The following is a 22163-nucleotide window of genomic DNA, read 5'->3' as shown; positions in this document are numbered from 1 at the left end:
ACCACCTTTCAATCCCAAAGTGCTCCTTCGAGAAATGGATGATCGAGAAGCGCCTAATAGAAGGGTGTAATAATTAGGCAACAAGTTTAATAATAGTACATATTTGAAGCTATGGTTGCTACCAATCTCTACCTCTAGTTGAGGTTGATGAAAAAGGCATAAATACCATATTGAGGACCATTGTGATTGTGGCAAAAAACACTTTGTCCTTTGTGCCTTTTGTTTCCAAGGTAAAAAATAAGGAGGGAACAAGATTATGATAGTGTAGCTCAATGGGCAAATCTTTCCCCATATAGAGTTATAAATATTAGCCTTGCTACCACTTTTAGGGCAAATTTGTCAAATTTGAGACTCTAAAAATTAGCCCACCTTTATTTTTGGGCCAATTTATCAATTTTAAAGCTATAAATATTATCCCAACCAAGTTGGGAAAGCCTCTGAATTAGCCCTTGGGCTAAAATTTGCCCCTAATTTTTTCCCTGCCTGTTTCTTGATTCACTTTCTTCGACGCAAGTAAGATTAACTAGCTTTTTTAGTATGTGAGTACATGCATTGCATCATTGTCCTTGTAAGTTAATGTTGGACATGAAGTCATAGAAAGGTTTTAAGGGAAGAACCTGCTGCTAGAAGAAGATTAAACAAACAAGCACAACAAAATAAATACAATGAGAAAAATGATGCACTTAATGAGGATCCTATAATTCCAGCAATAATCATCAATTATTTTGATCCTTATTCAGCCCAAGATGAGGCGCACACACAAATGAACCGATTGACACAGACTACATTAGTCCTTAGGAAGAGAGATTACAAGTTGAAGCAAATACCACATTATACAAGGTGCAAGTAGATGTTGACTTACACAAGTATAATGTTGATTCTAAATATGCAAGCAAGTTATGAATGGATAGACAAAAGTATTTCATCCCTCTTTTGGTAAGACACTTTGAGTGCATGGAGCATCAAGTTTCTCGGGTACACGTTTCATTTGTCTTAATAAGTATTTGAATGTTTGGTATTCTCCTTGCATCAAAAATTGCTTCCAAAAGTAAATACAATGTCAATATCAAGAAGAGAGGTAAGGAAAATATTGACTCTTTAAGAATGAATTACAAGTCAATACATGTATTTTCTATTGACTGCATGCTTTACAATGGTATGTACGAACATGCCATGGTCTGTTGTCCCAAGTGTGGCATATCTTGCTATTGGCAAGACACACAAGGGGTTAAGGTTCCATGAAAGTTATTGTGACACATGCTTATATTACATGCATAAAAACCATGTGTTTCTGTGTGCCTAATTGAATATTACTATGGATTACCATTCTCAACCACTCCATGGATGGAACATTAAGAATCCCTACAACTACATAGAAAAGAATTGGTTGGAGTTTGGACTTGAGACCTATCATTTGCATCTTGGATTTTCTATGGATGGTGTCGATCCATTTGGACAACAATCCACATTATGGTCCACTTGGCTAGTAGTAGGGACTTGGCTAGTAGTAGTGATAATCTATAGTATTCTTCCATGGCTCACTATAGAGAAGGGGAATCGAACCTTGGCCTATCCTAGACAAGTATTAGGTGAAGGACATGGATGTGTATCTAGCCCCTATGGAGAATGAACATTATGGGCGACAAGCAAGTCTATGACATTTCACATCTGATTGGTGGCACAATCTTTGAGCTCAAGGTTGTGATAATGTGGACCATGCAATGACTACAACTTGCAAGATTCCTCAAGTACACAATTTGTTGCAAGGTTTCAACTCTCAATGAAGTCACCTTCTAATTAAAAGTTTCCAAATTTGCAAGTCTTCAAGTTTCAAGATACCAAGCTTGTCCATCTTGTGGAGATATTTTATTTAGTCACCATTGCTCAAATATTTCAAAGGTTCTGTATGAGAACCATAGGAAGTTTCTTCCTATAAACTATCTATATGCTAGTCCCCCACTCCTGAGATTTGAGGAGTGGGAGCAACTTTGGATGGATTTAGCCACACCCACACCTCCACTTGGGATGGCCATTTTCACATATATACTAAATATATGAGATATTCAAATGAAAAGTCAATTAGGAAGAAATCTAAAATGCTTGAAGAGTGACAATGTTAGAGAATGACTATCACAAACGTTTGTAGAGTTCTGCAAGGGCAATATCAATTGAGGTAGAATTTGATCGAAAACATCTCACAACAAAATGGTCTTGTAAAATAAAGAATAAGGTAATCCTTGAGAGTGTGCCTAATGTATGTTGTGGCCAAAATGCCTAACAAAATCATGTTTTGCAAAAGCAACAAACATTGTAGTGTATTTAATCAACTGCTCCCCAACAAGTTTACGAAAGGGCATGACACTAGAAGAGGCACAGATGTACGAGTCGAGCCACAATAGTGAGACATGTCTAGATATTTGGTTCAATGGCATATTCCCAAATCCACAAGGATAAAAGCAATGAATCTACATTGAAGAGTGTAAAGTGCATATGTACATTGGTTGCATAGATGAGATAAAGGCATACCAACTCTACCATCTAACAATAAGAAATCTTTTAAATAGTCAAGACGTCATATTTGAAGAAAATCTCATGGACACCACATGTGAATGTCATCCTCGGCATATGAAATGCATTTAAAGGCCAATCGAAAAAAGAGTAAAGATATTTGAACATATAGGATAAGCGATGAAAGAGATGTATTGGGACCAGATAACCTCTAATATATTTTAGGTCATCAAGGACTTAAGACATCATCATATCAAATGAAGGAAATAGTTTTGCTCTTGGGAAAAAAGTTGAATAGTTTTAGATAACATCAAAATCTTAACCCAAATTAAAGAGAATATTGATGGAGGAAGCAAAAGATTCTATTCAAGAACAATAAATTAACCTTAAGGTTTATGACTCTTGTCATTTTCAAGAAAATAGGATGTTTTGAAGAAGCAACCAAGTCAAAATATTGGATTCTAGCCATGGAGGAAGAATATAAAGGCATTATAAAGATCAAGTCATGGGACCTTGGCAAGAAAAACATTGTCGATTGGAAGTGGGTACATAAATTCAAACTTAGGGCAAATAGCATAGCCAAAAGAAGAGCAAGGTTGGTGCTCTTTTTGACCATTTATTCCTAGCCCAAAATCATTTCTGAGTAATTTGATGAGCTAAATCTAGAGCTTATCACTAAATTTCAAAGACGATTGGAGAGAAATTTGAAAGGAACACTATAAAAATGAAGACCTACAAGTAAATAATTTGCTTGATATAAAAAGAACAAGTGAGTACAAGTACTCGTGAGCACTGCTTTTTGACCATCTATTCCTAATGCAAAATCATTTCAAAGTGATTTGATGAGCTAAATCTAGAGCTTATCACCAAAATTTAAAAGACAATTGGAGAGAAAATTGAAGACCTACAAGTGGATAATTTGCTTGATACAAAAAGAACAAGTGAGTACAAGTATTCATTAACACTGCCTTCAAAGTGGATCTATCAAAGGAAAACAATTGTCAAGATGAATGAATGATTAATTTGCAACACCTGTGATGGAACCTCGTGTGTAGGAAAGTTTGAATGATTTGCAAACTCTGTGTGTGTGTGTGTGTGTGTGTGTGTGTGTGTGTGTGTGTGAGAGAGAGAGAGAGAGAGATTCTTAAAAAAAGAAAGTGTGTGAGTATGTGTGAAAGAGAGAGAAAGAACAAAGATAGAAAGGGGCCACTCGACAACAAAGTGTGTGGGACACTTTTTAACAAAAATGTAACTAGAGCGCTACCAGGAAGGTAATGCTAACAATGTTATGCAAATATGAATAAAGTTATGTCAAATATCAAGCCCAAGTATGTACCCCCTGACATTTGAAAAATAAAACTTTAGTTGTGGGGAAAAGAAGAGGAGCGAAAAGGAAGAAGGCAAGGCCATGATTAAACCAAGGAATAAAGGGGAAGGGGAGAAGTTTCAATTAAAGAATAATGGAGGGTAGGGGGCATTAAAGAGGAAGCTAATTAAGGGGGTTAGGGACATGCAAAAGGGGGAGGGGGAGGAAGGACCATATATAATATTGTAGTTATCTCATGTGTGTGAAGCACAAGATTATGGGTTCAAAACCCTTCTTGAATTTCATATAATGTGCACCCCTCTTAGACATAGGCTTAAAAGATTAACCTATGCATAAAATCAAATAACCGTGCACAAACATAGGTTAATTAGCCTCCATGGGCCAAAACAAATAAGAATAAAATAAAGGTGCGCGAGTATGTCCCCATAACATTGATAAATGTTATAATAACTGTCCCCCCTTTAGTGAAAAATCACATATTCAGAATTTATAAAATGCCTTTCTAGAATTCAAAACATAAGGAGAGAAACATATGATCTACCCGCACACAACTCAAAAGAGAGCACTTTACACTTGCAGCTATATGACATGTATGTCCCCATAGCATTGATAAATGTTATAATAACTGTCCCTGTTAGTGAAAATTCACATATTCAAAATTTATAAAATGCCTTTCTAGAATTCAAAACATAAGGAGAAACATACGATCTACCCACACACAACTCATAAGAAATCACTTTACACTTGCTCTAAGATCTAAATTACCATGAATATTACTTTTAAATGTAGACAACAAGCATCTTGCGCTGATGAATTCAAATATGGTGTGAAACCTTCCTTATTGATGCCATAGATGTATATGACCTGATTGAGATACTCATTGGCAAGGAAACGTAACTATTCATATTGCTTTCACCACTTACAATCCCAAGTAAATCCTTTCGTAAACCATTCCACACTTGGCCGGGTTTCTGTTGTGCCATTGTGGTTTATATTGTTGTAATAGCATGAGTCCTGTTGCCCACCGTATCTGATTCTCACCGTGTCCCTTTCTCACCCCCAGACTGTGCCAAGGGGTACCATGACGAGAGAGAGAGAGAGAGAGAGAGAGAGCACATTTCGACCATGGTTGAAAAGTTCTGTATAGTATAAGAAAACTTTAATTAAACATCATTCTTCATATAAACTGTAGAAGAAGCATAACCTGCTTGATAACTATTATGTACATGGTTACACAACACTATCCCATTCAAGTGTGTCTAATAGCTTCTCACTTCTCCCATAAAACTATCAACCAGAGGTTTACTTCTAACTTATGGGGCTTGGTATAATACAACAGTATCTGCAGGAAAAGAACTCATTGGTAGCCGTATTATGGTGGCTAGCATTTACTACTGAGTTACAACTTGGATACCTTTAGATATATGCTGATTGACAGAAAGCAATGGGGCTTGGTATAATACCACAGTATCTGCAGGAAAAGAACTCATTGGCAGCCGTATTATGGTGGCTAGCATTTACTAGTCAGTTACAACTCGGATACCTTTAGATATATGCTGATTGACAGAAAGCAACAAGAGATTGCCTTATCCAGATAAGAACCCCCATCTAGATTTCTCTCTCTCTCTCTCTCTCTCTCTCTCTCTCTCTCTGTGTACAAGTATCTCAGACAGTCGATCTGTGATATCTTGATTAAGCACAAGAAGTCACAATGTTGCAGCAAACTGAACATAGCTATCTTTGAAAGCTCCCGCTTTCTTGGCCGCACTTTTTGCTTCCTCGGGACTACCTGAATTAATGTAAAACTCTTCCTGAAATAAAAATAATCTCCAACGTCAAGCATTTGATACTGCAAGTTTTTTATAAGAAAACCTGTCCATATTTTAACGTCTTACATGTCTGGATATATACTGAAAGAATTGATATTGAAGCCATACCATTAACTTCCAAGTAAAAGGTGATCCATGCATCTCTTTTATGCGTCGGTGCAGAGTCTCTGACACTGAAATTAAAGCATAGCACATTAAAACTTATGTAAATCAATTTGCCTTTGACGTCAAGAGCTTCAAATAAGGAAACTTCCAGGATATCAGAAACGAGTAGTCTGGGAATCACAGAACCTTCTTGAAGGTGACCAGAACGAAGAGCCACAATACACCACAGCTCTTCGAAGACATCTAATTGTTCATCCGATGCTCCAACTGCCTGCTTTCAACAAGGGTTTGAAAGATTGAAAGGTGTCGCGAAGGAGATTTGATAATCAGGAATAGGGTTGATAAAATAAAAATACAGTTCTCATTGCAATGAGAATCATAAAGATATACACTTTTGTCTAGATGACTTACTTTGAGCTTGTATGTGTTGAAAGAAGGACCCAGGGCAGTGAAGGCATTATCATAACTACCCCTTCCAAACTCATGCAACCCATCAGCAAGCTGCACACACAAATCTGGTCTACATTAGATTTCTGACCTCACAGTACACCCCCTCATGCTGGAAGGATGAGAATTCCCACCTATCCTTCAACTTGACATTCTCCCAACCCATCTGGGACACACACTTTTTTTTTTTTTTGGTAAAATCCAGTGCAGTGTATTTATAATGTCATAACTTTACAAGAGGGAAAGTCTCCAAGATGGAGAGTATTCCACAGATCAGAAGCATAAAAAGAAAAGCTCAATGCAAGATGCATGTATATCACCCTCATGCAGGCATCATATAAAGATTGCCGCAATGAGGCTCTAAAGGACACACACACAGCCTCATCATCCACATACTACCAGTATGTTTTTACAACTCCATACATGTATCTATCTCACCTTCCTCCTAGAGCACCAAGATGAGCAACCAGACATGGATGCCAAATCCTTACCCTCACTATTCCATCCACATCGCAGCACAGCAACAATTCCCTTCACACTACAGAGGAAAGCCATCCAAAGAGTTTGTAACTCAAAATCGTTGGTATGATGACGAGTACAAAGTGCTTAGGCAATATTGCCATTCCAAGATCAAACAAGGACACCCTGACCAGGAACAAACTCAGAAAGAGTATCAACATGTAGTATGATGCAAGAAACAACACTTTTCCTGTCCACCATGAACAAGAGCTCCATATAGCACTTACTCCTAAGAATTCTAGATGAAGCTCTTGGATCGGGATCACCACGTCCTATCAATGACCCTAGTGTTGGAAAGTTTATGTGGACACACTTTCCGACATTCCTGACCAGTCCATGCCCATCTTACAGCACATCCCTCGCCCCACTACCTCCAATCTCTTCATCACAGCAGCACACTTAAAATCGGCGATCAAGAACGTATAGAATGGCAAAGACAAGTACTGGGAAGTTGGAATTACTTGCCACAATCAGCCAGCCTATTTAAGGAAGCCTTCTACAAAGGTTTTCCGACCTCTTGCACCACAAACGCCATCATACCATCCACAAGATAAAGGATTCCATATGGATCAGCTCTTGAGATACACACCAATAAGCATTGCTAGGAGCGTGAGCGTGTCCATGTGCGTGATTGGACGTTCATACGAGATCAGGATTACACCTTTATGCTTCGAGTCCTTCTATGAGGATGAAGGTATGATCCAATGTGGATGAACCTCTTAGAAAGGAGATCATCATGTCCTATCAAGGACCTAGTCAAAGCTTACAAGACACGTTCTTGAGCAGCCCCTGCCCATCTTAGACCCACCATCTCTTACTCTCTTCACCACAGCATGTCTAAAAGAGGCGATCAAGTTATAGAATCCTAGCAAAGCTATTTAACAAAGAATTCTACGAAGACGTTCCAACCCCTTGCACAAAAAAAAAACCCATCATACCCATTCACGAGGCAAGGGGCTCAATGGATGCAGGTAAATATCGGATATGATTGGTCGATTGATGGCCCAATGAGATCAATCCACACTATATCACATCTTCACACTGAGCCTAGGAGGCTCAACACCAAGAACAGAGCATACGGTTGCTGTTTGAACTTTTGGAAGGCCTTCAAATTTGTACCACGAGTTCGTGCCATTGCATGACTCCTACACTACAACGTTATAGGGCAATCATGGCTTTTTATGAGAGAGTGACACGCAAAGTTCGCACCAAATAGGGGTTGCCAAAAAAGGTGCACACCCCCTGCCATCCTCTATGGCATTTACAATGTGAGCTAGCCGTTTTTGTGGACGCATTAGAAGGTCAAAGGTTGATCCTAGCATAATCAGCCATACTGACACGACCCCGCAAGATCTGACCCTATCACTGACCTAGAATCTCGTCCTCAATACAACCAAAATCATAGCGTAGGTGCCTCGATCCTCCCGACCACCCCCGAGCACATGCGCTATAGCTCGACTCATCCATAGGCCCATATATAACCCAGGCGTCCCATACCACCTGAGCCCGTCCAGAGGACCTTCGATACACCACCTATGATCCGCCATGTAGATGGCCAGAGACCCGCCCTAGGTCCAAGTCCCATCCATCAGTTGAGGAGCGCTCAACTGATCTACACAATAGCACTGGCCCTCCCTCTATATAGAAGGAAACCTGCTATAGATAGCACAATGCTATGAATAGCTCCCTCCATATAAAGCGAGCACTATATATGAATCAATCTCTATATATAGCAATCTCGGCTAAAAATAGCCATCCAACCCTATGCTATCCCGTAACCCATGTTAACCTACTATCCAACCCTAGGTACACCATGGTCCACATCCATCAGTTGAGGAGCGCTCAACTGATCTACACAATAGCACTGGCCCTCCCTCTATATAGAAGGAAGCCTGCTATAGATAGCACAATGCTATGAATAACTCCCTCCATATAAAGCAAGCACTATATATGAATCAATCTCTATATATAGCAATCTCCGCTAAAAATAGCCATCCAATGCTATCCCGTAACCCACGTTAACCTGCTATCCAACCCTAGGTACACCATGCACATGACATACTCCCCTTCCTCTAAGAACTCACTCCTGAGTTTACTAGAAAGCCCGAAAACTCTCTCTGAAGATGAGTCCATGCCAATAACTATACTTTGACTATCAGTTTGAGTGTGCTATACTTTCCATGAGATTCCAATCAAAGAGAATCTAAGGCCAAAGCCACAATCTTTGATAACTAACCCGGAACATCAAGTTCCAAACAAGGCACTGACATACCATCATCAGAAGATATGCGGTAACCCGCCCTGAGATTGAGTCTAGACTATGGAGCTCCAGGGTTGAACCCAAAAAATACATGGCTTCTCTCAGGGTAAAGAATGCTAGCAAGCAAGTACCACGAGCAGCAATCGATTGCATGCATAGCTACTCCAACGCCAATTGAACGACAAACATGAGCGCAAGTGCATCGTGGACGCAGGTTCGTTATCGCATCATGCATGACGATAGTAGCCCCTTTTGTTCGTGGATTCACTAGCCCCTTTGGTTCGTATACAGCTCGCTGGCCTTTTGTTCATTGGCAGAATTTCTACGTGCTCCTTCTTGCCATGTGTCGTTGCGTTGGAGCCTGGCAAGTAGATTGCTGCATGCATGATGCTGCTAATTGCCAGTTAGCTAACTATTAGCTAGCTGCTGTGAGCATTGGAAGCAGTTGGCTGGTCATATTCATTAGTATACATATTACTTACTACTACATTCACGATTCACAATAAAAAATTTATTGTAATTTGTCTTGCTTGAAGCAACAGATAATCAAAGGGATTATTGGTTGCCTCGCAGGTCAAAGACTCGAAGTGTCAGAGGGCTACAGAGTAACCTATAACCAGTTCCAACTTCCAAGGACTTAGGATAGTATAGCTTAGAGATGGGGTGAGCAAAGGACACTGTTTGGGAGCAAGTGCATGTGGAGCAACAGTATGGTGCTTCGGGTTCGAAACAATGGAAGTGTAAGCATTGTGGTGGCTCATTTTGTGATAGTGCACCTCGTGTAAGGGCACATCTTCTTGGTTTCACTGGAAAGGCTGTCAATCCATGTGTAGGAGAAGTTCCAGATGATGTAATTCTTTCCTTGGGAGGCACACCAAGTGGCCCGTCAAAGAGGGCACGAGTTGAGGCCTCATCAACACTAGTAGGTCCTAGATCTCCTCCCAGGAGTCCCATTATATCTGTGACATCTGGACTAAATAAGGAAGCATAGAGCCCTTGCAATTTTTCGGCAACATAGCTCCCATGAGATTCTGAAGCCCTCAAAGACCCGCTTTGCCTATCCCTTTATAGTCTTGTCACGCTTGGTAAAGGTGAAACCTAACTTAAGGCGCATGGTAGTCAGTGAGGAACGGTTGAGCTGGGATAAGTCCAGCAAACCAAAGGCACTTGCCTTTGAGGACATTGTGTTTGATGGTGATTTTTGGCATGCAGCTGAGAGATTGTGGGAATTGTGCGGCCCCTTTTCAGTACCCTTCGACTTGTTGATAGAGAAGGATGCACAATTGGACTCGTGTATGAGTTCATGGAGAAGGTTGGAGAGGCATTGAAAGGGTGCACATGGCTTGATGCAACAAGGTAAATGCAAATCAGGAATCTTGACTTTTCAATTCACTGTTGGTTGCAATTAATTTTCTTATTTGCAGCTTTAAGGCTTTGCATGTATGATGTTACATTTGTATTTAGAATCTAGAATCTAGATTCTAGGTTTGCAGCAACCTAAATATATTTCATTTGCACCCTACAGAGAGCAAGAGATTATGGCCTTGTGGGAAAAAAGATGGACATGGTTCCATAGGCCTATTCATGCAGTAGCACACATTTTGCATCCTCTATGGAGGAGGGAGGACCAATCGGATGATGCTGAGTTGACTGCAAGGTGGACAGGTTTCCTTGAACGTGCATATCAAGATGCAATATTGCAAGATGCTTTGGAGGACCAACTCCTCTCATTTAGGAACTCCTTTGGGGAGTTTGGATCAGCTCGTGCATGTCTCCGTGATGCTCAGTTGAGGCATGTTACCTGGTGGGAGAAGTATGGTCAAGGCACGCCGAAGTTGAAGCGCATTCCCCTCCGAGTCCTTTCACAAGATTGCTCATCTAGCGCCTGTGAAAGGAATTGGAGTGTGTTCTCACTTATACACACTAAAAAAAGGAATAGACTAAGCACTGGACAACTTGACAGGTAATTCATATTCGCATTGATAATTTTGTGTGTGAGCACTCAGCATATCTATTTTCTTTTATATGCACTCAGCACACAGTTCATTATTAGCATTTGAATTATAGTTATGCTACAACCTACATGTATTTACTGTTAATTCATTTGGTGTATGGTAGGCTTGTATATGTCCATGCCAATCTACGACTTATTCGACAAATGAAGACCATTGAAGGTCCACAAAGGTGGATCCTGATAAGATACGTGTGCAAGTCCCTAAGGATGAAATGCTTCATCCTATGCATGAGGATGATGATGCATGTGCATTCATTGCTGAGTAGCGGGCATCGTTGGCACGTGCCACACAATCTCCGGCACGTAGACGAGCAGGGAGAACAGAACCAACTTTAATAGCAGCTGCTCCAGAAGAACAGGAGACCTCCTCATCATCAAAAGAGGATTCATCCACTTCTGCAGATTCTGATAGTGATGATGGGGAGGAGGAGGAGGGGACTGAGGGCCAAGGAGAAGATGCCCAAGCACCTACAGATCTTGATTCTAATTAACTTGCTACTTTCTTTCATATTTCATTAGAGTTTGAACTTTAGTTTTGTTTGAAATTTAAAGTTGATGCCTTCACTCTTGACTCTTGAGTTATGTAATCTAGGTTCTAGTCTATAGACTAGCAGACTATTTACAAGAGTGAAACTGAGAACTTGATTTATGTCCAGACTCCATGGTTGTGATTCCTAAACTTGTGAAAACTGAAATATGATAAAGTTTAAGGCTTGAGCTTGTAACTTGTAATTTGAAATCTGATTTTTTGCGACCTATCTAGTATCTACTCAACTGAAATCTAATTTCTAAAATTTAAAGGCTTAATTGAGCTTTGTAATCTAGACTCTATTCTAATTTCTAGCATTGGCCATTATAGGCTTGTTGATAAAGTTGAAGGCTTGATTAAGCTTTCTAATTTGGAGTCTATAATCTATTCTACCATTGGCCATTATAGGCTTTCTGTCAAGTCTTTTTCTATGTTTTTAGCTAGTTTTGCACAGTTTTGGCATAACAAATGTATGCAGGCATAATATTTATATTTTTTAGACCAAAACAATACAATCTGGTTGTTTGAAACTTCACCAATTTTTTTGAAACGTTGATAGGACAAAATCTGTATCAAGTTTTTTACCACTGTATATGGCTGTGGGTAGGCACATAGCTCTACACATCTAGGGTAGGTGTGGGCTTTTGGCATTTGTGGATTTTCTTTCACAAGCATGATGGACTGTTGTATTTTTTTTTTGAGATAATAAAGTATGTTCTGCAGGGACTTCGTGGGAAATGATGAAATGCAATGTGGTTGTACCAGACTTCCAGAGCAAGGGTGTCCAGTGTGTGGTCAAATGGAATGTTTTTAGGGTCATGTAAAGTCAAGTCATGAAGGGTTTTTTAATGTTTTCCTGAGTCAATGTGCACTTGCATGTTACAAGAATTTGATATGTTATGGTGTCCATGTCAAGGGGCTTTTCATGTGTGTGCACGGGGTTGCATGCAAGCTTTAATGTGCATGCTAATGTGTGTGGGAATTGTGTGACTAAAGGTCCAAAATGTGCATTTAACGTGATTTGGGGGGAAATGTCTTGAGAGTGGTAAAATGTCACTGATGAGGTGGCAGATTAGGCTAAGGTGGTTGGACTAATTAGGAAGGCATCCTGCTCATGCAAAGGTGGCTACGTGATGGATGAAGGGAGGCTTCTAGTCGACGAGCTGGACGTAGATAAAGGGACAACTTGCAGGAAGAGGATCGTGGGCTCAGGAGCACTGAGGCATAGAGAAACACTACACCGGGGGGTGTATGCTAGTGTGTGGAATATGCCTAAGGGTAGCTTTGCATTGGGTGACGTGCGTGGGTTGAGGGCTGGAAAGAGCCGTACGGGCTTTGTACGGGCTGATGCAGTGGATTGTGTACGGGAGGAGCAATTGAATGCCAGCTAATGCTGCTGATACAGCGACGTACAGACGGACATTAAATTCCGTACGGACTGGTACGGAATCTCAGGCGTGGGTTTGTACGGGCTGCAGTACGAGGTTGTACGGGCCTTAATTGCTGATTGCTACAGGCTGGTAGTATGGTGCCTTGATTGCAGGCTGTACGGGCACTTACGGGTCATTAAAGATGTCTTCTACGAGCTGTACGGAGGATGGTCGTCATTGAATGCAGGCTGTACGGACTACTGTGCATGGTTGTATGGGGTGTAAGTACCTGCTATCGTACGTATGTACTGTGCATGGTTGTATGGGGTGTAAGTACCTGCTGTCGTACGTATGATTGTACGGCTGCTTGTACGGTGAACGTACCTGCAGGTTTACACATGATTGTACCCGCTAGTTCTTTTGGACAGCTTGTGGGCACGAGGATCATAGGCTGACCGTTGCCTCAAGTTGTGTACTCATGGTTGGGCAGTGTTAAATGCTAACTACCTGGGAGTGAGCAAAGCAATGATTAATCTTGGGGGTCTTGCTGGCCATTGAGCAGTGGGCTGTGGGTTCATAGTATTCTGAGGCTGACTGTTTTCTGAGTTTTTTGGGGGGGAAGTTCAGTTCTAACTTCAGTATGTTTCGGGTTGTGTAGTCTTTCCCCTCTTTCAAAGAGTCTATATGTGTTCTAGTCAGATTGTGTGGGAGATAGACTTGTTATTTGTGTGCTCTGGATATCTGCTCCGGAACCTGGTTCATAAGCTCATCATCTACGAGCCCACATTGCAGCTGATCCCTATGAAGTCTCACCTATCTGACGTGGTGAAGTACATAATTCCTGGTTGTCTTTCCATTTTTTCCTTATCATCTTTTTTGGCGATCCTGCCGGGGAGAGGAGTAGTTTTGAATTGAGATTGGGTACTCAAGACAAAACGGCCCAGAAGAATTGGCTAGGGAATGTTGCTTGAATTTCTGTGTGGTTAGGGATTGAAACTATGAAGACAAAGCCTTGCATGAGAGTAATTCATTGTGAGTTATGTGGGGAGTGTGGACACAGGAGAGAGAGATGCCTTGATGTTGAACTTCGGGTGATACGTCTCCATGCTAAGATTCAAAAGGCTTTGAAAGTGATTGCTCTTAGGAAGAAGAATGCCAATCAGATGCAGGGTAAGCTTTCTTCAGTAGAGTGATTATTTTTTGCTTTCTCCCCAAAAGAGGTTGGGTGGTAGTTCTGGTTGGAAGTGTGTTTGAGAGAAGTCAGTTAAGAGGAGAGATGGCTCATGAATTTCCTCGATTTCATGGATTGCCCAATGAAGACCCAGAGAGATTTTTAGAGTGCTTGGAGTTCACAGCTCTTATTAAAGACAGGACTGCTCCTGAAGTCCTTCTTCAGATTCTATCCTTTTGTCTATTGGGAGAAGCGAGAACTTGGCTGCAAACTTTCTCTGCAAGGATGCGTGATGATCACGGTGCTCACAGAAACCTGACTTATCCAAAGGTGAGGACAGCTTTCCTGGACAGGTTTGTGTGTGTTAGAGATCCTGATGGCATTTGGAGAGAGCTATGTTTATTGCAGCAACAGCCGACTCAGTTAGTGGATGAGTATGTCGGTAAGTTCACTGTGTTGTGGAATAAATGGCAGGTGGCCTTATTACCTGAGGTTCCTCCCAGAGTTATAAAAGGAGATAGGTTTGTTGCTGGTCTGACTGAATAGGTGATTGATCCATATTCTGAGATCTGTAAATTTTTCACACACCGTGTAGGTAACTGATGCACAACTACCTTTGCTTTTCCGATAGAAAAAAATAATACCTCAACAAGAGGTGTCTTGCATTCACAACTTATGCCAGTGCCGGGCTGTCTATCAACTCAAGGCATAAACTCAAAGCTATGTGCCCTTTTTCTTGCTACTGCAAATGACTTCAAAATGCATCTGTTTTTCCCTCTTTTCTCTGCTCAAAGGCATGCATATTCTTTTTCTGCAAATCTCTGATTTCTCTGCTTTTCTCTGCTTTTCTGCTGCTTTTTTGACAGTAAAAGTCTGTTTTCTCTGTTTTCTCTTTTTTCTCTGCTTTTCTGCTGCTTTTCTGACAGTAAAAGTCTGACAGGCAGGTGAAATCTGCTAGCAGAAACAGTCTCTGCAACTGTTCTTTTTTTTTTTTTTTTGGGGGGAAAGAACAGTAACCAGATGGAGTAACTGGCTAGTTACTCTAACCAGACTGACTGGTTCTGGTCTGGTTCGTCTGCAACTAGACTAACTGGTCTGGTCACACCAACCAAACTGGTCTGGTTAGGCCAGATTAGCTGGACCAAAATTGAACTAATTAGATACTGGTTCAACTAACCAGAGTTAACTTGCTGTAGTTAACTTGTGCAAAGAAGGGGAAGCAGTTTGAGGAGATGATGACCTACCAAAAGAAGAAGAGCAGGAAGCCCAGAAGGAAGTACAGAACTGCAGATTATCCCATGGGGAAGGAGCAAGGAGATTATGATTTGGTGGAAGATCTTTCAATGAGGAAACCGGACATTACATTTGCTCAAATGATTGGTCTATGCCCAAAGCTTAAAAAAGAATGGAGGCGGGCTGTAAATCCAGCAAAGAAGAACTCTCATAAAGGTACAACTACGCTGATGTCTATCTCAAAGTTGCCGGATCTTTTACCTGCTGTAGAAGCCTGGCATAAAGGAAGGGATTCTGGAGAGGCCTATATAGATGGAGGTGCACGGATTTGTGTGATTACCCAGGCTTGTGTAGAAAGATTGGGATTAAAGATATCCCGCTCCTCTAGTTATCGCATCCAAATGGCAAACCACTCCAAGGTGAAGACTTTAGGGATAGTACCTGGTCTGGAGGTTGAGGCATTCAGTGTTTCATGTCGAGTGGATTGTCATGTAATGCCTGCAGGGTTGGGAGCCTATCCTTTGATTCTTGGAAGGCCGTGGTTGAGGAAGGTAGGTGCAATTCAGAATTGGCAGAAAGGAATCTTTTCAGTACATACGAATGGGAAGAAATTGAATTCCGATATGGTAAGCAGGGCTGAAGTTTCAAATTCAGCAAGTGAAGAGGAAGAGAGAAGTAAAACCAGCAGTGAGGATGAGAGTTCGGTGACTTCAGAAAGTGATGAAGGAACAATAGCATTGGTGGATTTGGTAGATGAGGAATCACAAGTGGATTTTGTGGGAGCAACAGGGTTCAGTGAGGAAGAAGTGGATAGGTTTGAGGTTATCGAGGATTTAATGCAGCCCAAATGTTCTCAAGAATCAACCCAGGTGTTGATTGAGCAATCATTGAATCCTGATCTCAATGTTGAGGAGAAACAAGAATATTTGAAGATGTTGCAGAAATACCCCAATTTGTTTATCACTTCTTATGAGGAGATCAGGGGATTTAAAGGGAAGCCTCTGAGGATTGAGCTGAAGGAAGGTGCCAAACCTGTTTTTCAGAAAATAAGGAGATTAAGCCTGGAACAGAGAGATGTGCTGAAGGAAGAGGTGGATAAACTTCTCAAGGAAGGAATAATTTATCCTGTAGTTCACTCTGATTGGATAAGTCTTGTGGTCATAGTGCCAAAACGTGTAGACAAATGGAGAGTCTGTGTTGATTACAAACCTCTAAACACAATGACAAAGAGAAATCACTATCCTCTGCCTTTTCTGGATGATATTCGTGATAAAGTGGTGGGTCATGAAATGTACAGCTTGTGTGACGGATATTCAGGGTACTTCCAGATAGCCATAGCCCAGGAAGATCAAATCAAGACTACCTTCATTACCCCCTGGGGCTGTTTTTGTCACAGGAAAATGCCTTTTGGAGTTACCAACGGCCCCTCGCACTATCAGGAGAATTCAGATCTGATTTTATCACCCTTCCTGGATAAATTTTGTAAAGTGTTTATTGATGACATCTGTGTGTACAGTGGAAGAAGGGAGCACTCTGGAAAGCTGGATCAGGTATTCTATGAGATTGATAATAATGGTGGTCAATTAAATCCTAAGAAAACTCAGTTAGCTCGGACCAGCATTAAAATATTGGGGCATATTGTATCTGAGAATGGGATTGAGCCGGATCCAGGTAAAGTAAAAGCTTTAGTTATGCTGTCCTCTCCTGAGAATACCAAGCAGTTGCATACCTTTCTCCAGAAGGTGAAGTATCTGTCGAGATTTATTCATATGTTATCTCAGATTTTGTATCCCCTTCACCAGGTGGTAAAATCTGAGCCTCTGAAATGGACGACAGAGAGTGAAGAGGTATTTGAGGTAGTTAAGGAATCTTTGACTCATATTTCAAGTGTAAAGCCACCAGATTATTCCAGGACTTTTTATGTGAATCCGTCTGTGGGACCAAATGCTATTGGTGCTATTCTTTTGCAACACGGAGAGGGTTTCAGATATATGAGGCCAATCTACTATGCCAGTAGGGTGAAGAGTGAAGTAGAAAGAAAGTATTCAGCGGCTGAATTGGTCCTGGCTAGCCTCTTGTATGCCTGTAGGAGATTTCGGTCTTATCTATTGTCCAGGCCTTTTGTGGTTCTCACCTCATGTTCATTACTGCCTCATATGTTGAATAGTACAAACATCTCCAGGAACATGATTAAATGGATAGTAGAGTTACATGAGTATTCTTTTACCTTCTTGGTTGAGAACTCTACCAGAGCTTCCTTGGCTGATCTCCTCACCTATAAGGAAGGACCTATTTTAGTTGAAGATGTGGAGAAGAACACTGACGTGAATGAAGAAAAAGTACTAGAGGATGCATTTGTTGTACACTTTGATGGATCTTACAAAAAAAGTTTAAATAAAAGTACAGGAGGAATTGTCATTTATGATCCTAGAGGAAATGAGATTTGGAAAATGGGAATTCAGCTTGAAGCCAACAGTAATAATGAAGCCGAATATGCAGCCCTCTTCGAAGGTTTGAAAGTATGCATTAGTCTGGGTATTACGAGACTCATGATTAAGGGAGATGCTCATCTGAAGAGATGGATAAGTGCGGTGAAGAAACTGTTAAATCAATTGGATGCCTGGACACTCTAGCATATTGAAGTGCGATGAAGAAACTGTTAAATCAATTACAGCAGCCTATGTTGATGCAGTAGAAGTGCAGGAACCCTTATACAAAGGAAGGAAGACATTAGCTTGTGAGGAAAGCTTCCTGTTAACTGGTAAAGTGCCTGAAGAAGTTCCGAAACAAAGAAAATACAGATTTATTAAAAGCTGTACTTATTGTTGTCTGATAGATGATGTTCTTTACATGAAAGGGGCTGATCTGGTGCTCACAAGAATTCCCTGGCATGAGGAAGTTTTTCATATTTTACAAGCTAATCATGAGGAAGTATGTGGAGGACATTTTGCTTTCAAAATCATGCTAAGGAAAATACTTACAGAAGGATATGTGTGGCCATCCCTCCAGAGAGACATAAGACGTTGGTGCAAGTCATGCCTACAGTGTCAACAAATGAGTAAGAGGACCTTACATCCAGAACTCAGAAATATCATACTTGCTTATAATATTTTCGAGAAATGGGGAATAGATGCCATCGGTCCTCTACCCATGACAGCCAGGGGACATTGTTATATGCTGGCAACTGTGGATTATTTGACGAGATGGGCTGAAGCACGAGCAGTACGGGATGTCAATGCAAAATTTGTATGTAAGTTTGTGTATGAGGATATCTGCTGAAGATTTGGTGTGCCATTGGAATTGCTTTCTGATAGAGGTCCAGGTTTCAGGAGTGAACTGATGGATTTATTATGTGGAAAGCTGAAGATGAAACACAGATATGCAAGTCCGTATTACTCTCAATGTAATGGGATGAATGAAAAATTTAATGGTTTGTGTACTAATATCATGGGAAAGATCATGAGAACCTATGAGAAGGCGTGTGATCTTGCTTTGCATTGTATTACAGATGTTAATGAAGATAAATGAGGATTCAAATTCTACTTTCCAGAACTGGTTATTGGATTTGCATGAAGTACAACTAGATAGACAAAAGGCGGTGGAACATTATGCTTTAGTTCAAGAGGAGAATCAGAAGAGAGCAAACAGGATATTCAAGGATAAGAAAATCAAGGAGGGTGATCTAGTTTTGAGATACAACAGTAGTCTGGATTCTACCTTCAAGAAGAAATTTGTTACCAAATGGGGTGGACCTTTTTGTGTGACGAAGAAATTCAAAAATGCATCATATCAACTTGAGGATTTGGATGGTCAACAGCATAAGAATAGAGTTAATGGCTTCAGACTGAAGAAATACTTTCATAGGATCATGAGTGTGGGCGGCTGTGGACCTACTATGATGAAACCAGATAAGCCGGAAGACCTCATGGATAAGGATATCTCTGAAGAAATGCAAATCTTATATACCTCTATCTACAAGACATGAATGTCTGCAGACTTGGGGATGGGCAAAATGACAGGACAAAATCTGTATCAAGTTTTTTAGCACTGTATATAGTTGTGGGTAGGCACATAGTTGTACACATCTAGGGTAGGTGTGGGCTTTTGGCATTTGTGGATTTTCTTTCACAAGCATGATGGACTGATGTATATTTTTTTTTAAGATAATAAAGTATGTTTTGCAGGGACTTCATGGGAAATGATGAAATGCTATGTGGTTGTACCAAACTTCCAGAGCAAGGGTGTCCAATGTGGTGAAGTGGAATGTTTTTAGGGTCATGTAAAGTCAAGTCATGAAGGGTTTTTTTATGTTTTCCTGAGTCAATGTGCACTTGCATGTTACAAGAATTTGATATGTTATGGTGTCCATGTCAAGGGGCTTTTCATGTGTGTGCACGGGGTTGCATGCAAGCTTTAATGTGCATGCTAATGTGTGTGGGAATTGTGTGACTAAAGGTCCAAAATGTGCATTTAACGTGATTTGGGGGGAAATGTCTTGAGAGTGGTAAAATGTCACTGATGAGGTGGCAGATTAGGCTGAGGTGGCTGGACTAATTAGGAAGGCATCTTGCTCATGCAAAGGTGGCTACGTGCTAGATGAAGGGAGGCTTCTAGTCGACGAGCTGGACGTAGATGAAGGGACAACTTGCAGAAAGAGGATCGCGGGCTCAGGAGCACTGAGGCATAGAGAAACACTACACCGGGGGGTGTATGCTAGTGTGTGGAATATGCCTAAGGGTAGCTTTGCATCGGGTGACGTGCGTGGGTTGAGGGCTGGAAAGAGCCGTACGGGCTTTGTACGGGCTGATGCAGGGGATTGTGTACGGGAGGAGCGATTGAATGCCAGCTAATGCTGCTGATACAGCGACGTACAGACGGACATTAAATTCTGTATGGGCTGGTACGGAATCTCAGGCATGGGTTTGTACGGGCTGCAGTACGAGGTTGTACGGGCCATAATTGCTGATTGGTACAGGCTGGTAGTATGGTACCTTGATTGCAGGCTGTACGGGCACTTACGGGTCATTAAAGATGTCTTCTACGAGCTGTACGGAGGATGGTCGTCATTGAATGCAGGCAGTACGGACTGCTGTGCATGGTTCTACGGGGTGTAAGTACCTACTATCGTACGTATGATTGTACGGCTGCTTGTACGGTGAACGTACCTGCAGGTTTACACATGATTGTACCCACTAGTTCTTCTTTTGGACAGCTTGTGGGCACGAGGGTCATAGGCTGACCGTTGCCTCAAGTTGTGTACTCATGGTTGGGCAGTGTTAAATGCTAACTACCTGGGAGTGAGCAAAGCAATGATTACAGAAGAATGCACACAGAGGTTATGCTTGGGGGTCTTGCTGGCCATTGAGCAGTGGGCTGTGGGTTCATAGTACTCTGAGGCTGACTGTTTTCTGAGTTTTTTTGGGGGGGAAGTTCAGTTCTAACTTCAGTCTGTTTCGGGCTGTGTAGTCTTTCCCCTCTTTCAAAGAGTCTATATGTGTTCTAGTCAGATTGTGTGGGAGATAGACTTGTTATTTGTGTGCTCTGGATATCTGCTCTGGAACCTGGTTCATAAGCTCATCATCTACGAGCCCACATTGCAGCTGATCCCTATGAAGTCTCACCTATCTGACGTGGCGAAGTACATAATTCCTGGTTGTCTTTCCATTTTGTCGTTATCAACGTTTCACGTTTCAACGTTCTGAAACGTTTCATTGAACTATGTTATAGATGCCACAAGTTACAAATCATAACCAAATTAACCAAATCCTGGTCAATTTAATAACAAGACAGTTTATAATTCATACAAAATTGGGGAGCTTCTTGAACCAAACATGGTTCAAAAGATCCAGTCGAGCAAAAAATAATTGGGTGTCGGTCAAAACTGAGGATTTCAACTTCTTCATTGCTTCTCAATAACTCAAAAGCGGTATAAAGACTCTAAAACAAGCTGTCTACACTTAGAACAGCATAAGCCTTCTTCAATATATTTCTGGTACTGAGGGGTTTTATAGTAGTGAAGAGCTGCCCAGAGTTCATCCATCAAGGAATCCATCTCTCATAGCAGGTCATGAGGTCTACAAGGAATAACCTCCAATGTAGCCTCATCCTCCATCTCAATAAAACAGTAATCCAACGTAGGTGTCTCATAACTTTGATGTCCTTCCATGGCTGGAAAATATCTCGCACGGGAGAGGGACTAGAAGAAAAACAGCTGCGTCCAAACGCGTGCTCTTCTCACTAACAAAAGAGAATCTGGTGCTGCGTGGAGTCAAGGAAGAGGGCGAGTAAAGGACAGCAAGAAAGATGGCGGAATCTGATAGGCTGATCTCAGACAGAAAGAGGGTGGGAAATTCGCCTTCATGCGCTGAAGTGCTGAAGTGAGAAAGAGAGAGAAATCCCGGGTATATAAATAGGCAAGAAGGGCCATCAAAAGTTAGGCGAATTTAGGGTGGGTGCTTGATTTAGAGCAAGTGCTTTCCTTGCTAGAGAAAAACAAAAAAGCAACCTGCTTTTTTTTAAACCAAAAACAGTCTCGCTTTTGATAGATCTGGTCCCGCTTTTCTCCAGCCAGCCAAAAATAGCCGAAACGCGCTAAAATCAGGCCATACGCTCCTTCCCAAAGCCAAGCGCCTGCCCCCAATCATATCGCCCCTATCTCTCATACCCGAATTTCCTAGACAAGCCGTTCTCTGGCTTACAAACGCCCTCTCTTTCCTCCTCCTTCTCAACTACAGCAAATCTAGGTCTCTAGGGTAGGAATCTCATCCTTGAGAACCTAGAGTGAATTCTTTCCCTAACCAACGCACTCTCACGCGTCCCCACACAACCAATCACATCAACAACCCAAGCGT

The 22163-nt window shown here is 41.3% G+C and overlaps 1 protein-coding gene across 1 annotated transcript in view; it reads right to left on the bottom strand.

Annotated features, from left to right (window-relative positions):
* Positions 1-4652: 4652 nt before the first annotated feature.
* LOC147902631 (uncharacterized) overlaps positions 4653-22163 on the bottom strand; it is a 65047-nt gene continuing 47536 nt past the window's right edge. The window contains exons 11-14 of the mRNA XM_087373793.1: positions 6181-6270; positions 5956-6040; positions 5773-5837; positions 4653-5646 (exon numbers count right to left, since the gene is read on the bottom strand). Of these exons, the coding sequence (XP_087229919.1) occupies positions 5542-5646; positions 5773-5837; positions 5956-6040; positions 6181-6270 (345 nt within the window). The 3' untranslated portion in view covers positions 4653-5541. The remainder of the gene's footprint in view (positions 5647-5772; positions 5838-5955; positions 6041-6180; positions 6271-22163) is intronic.

The sequence above is a fragment of the Dipteris shenzhenensis genome, chromosome 4 (genome assembly GCF_047967505.1).
Source record: "Dipteris shenzhenensis isolate YYH24624 ecotype China chromosome 4, Dip_SZ_1.0, whole genome shotgun sequence".
In the NCBI taxonomy this organism is placed as follows: domain Eukaryota; kingdom Viridiplantae; phylum Streptophyta; class Polypodiopsida; order Gleicheniales; family Dipteridaceae; genus Dipteris; species Dipteris shenzhenensis.
The sequence above is the reverse complement of the archived record's forward strand: the minus strand, read 5'-3'. Positions and strand labels throughout refer to the sequence as shown.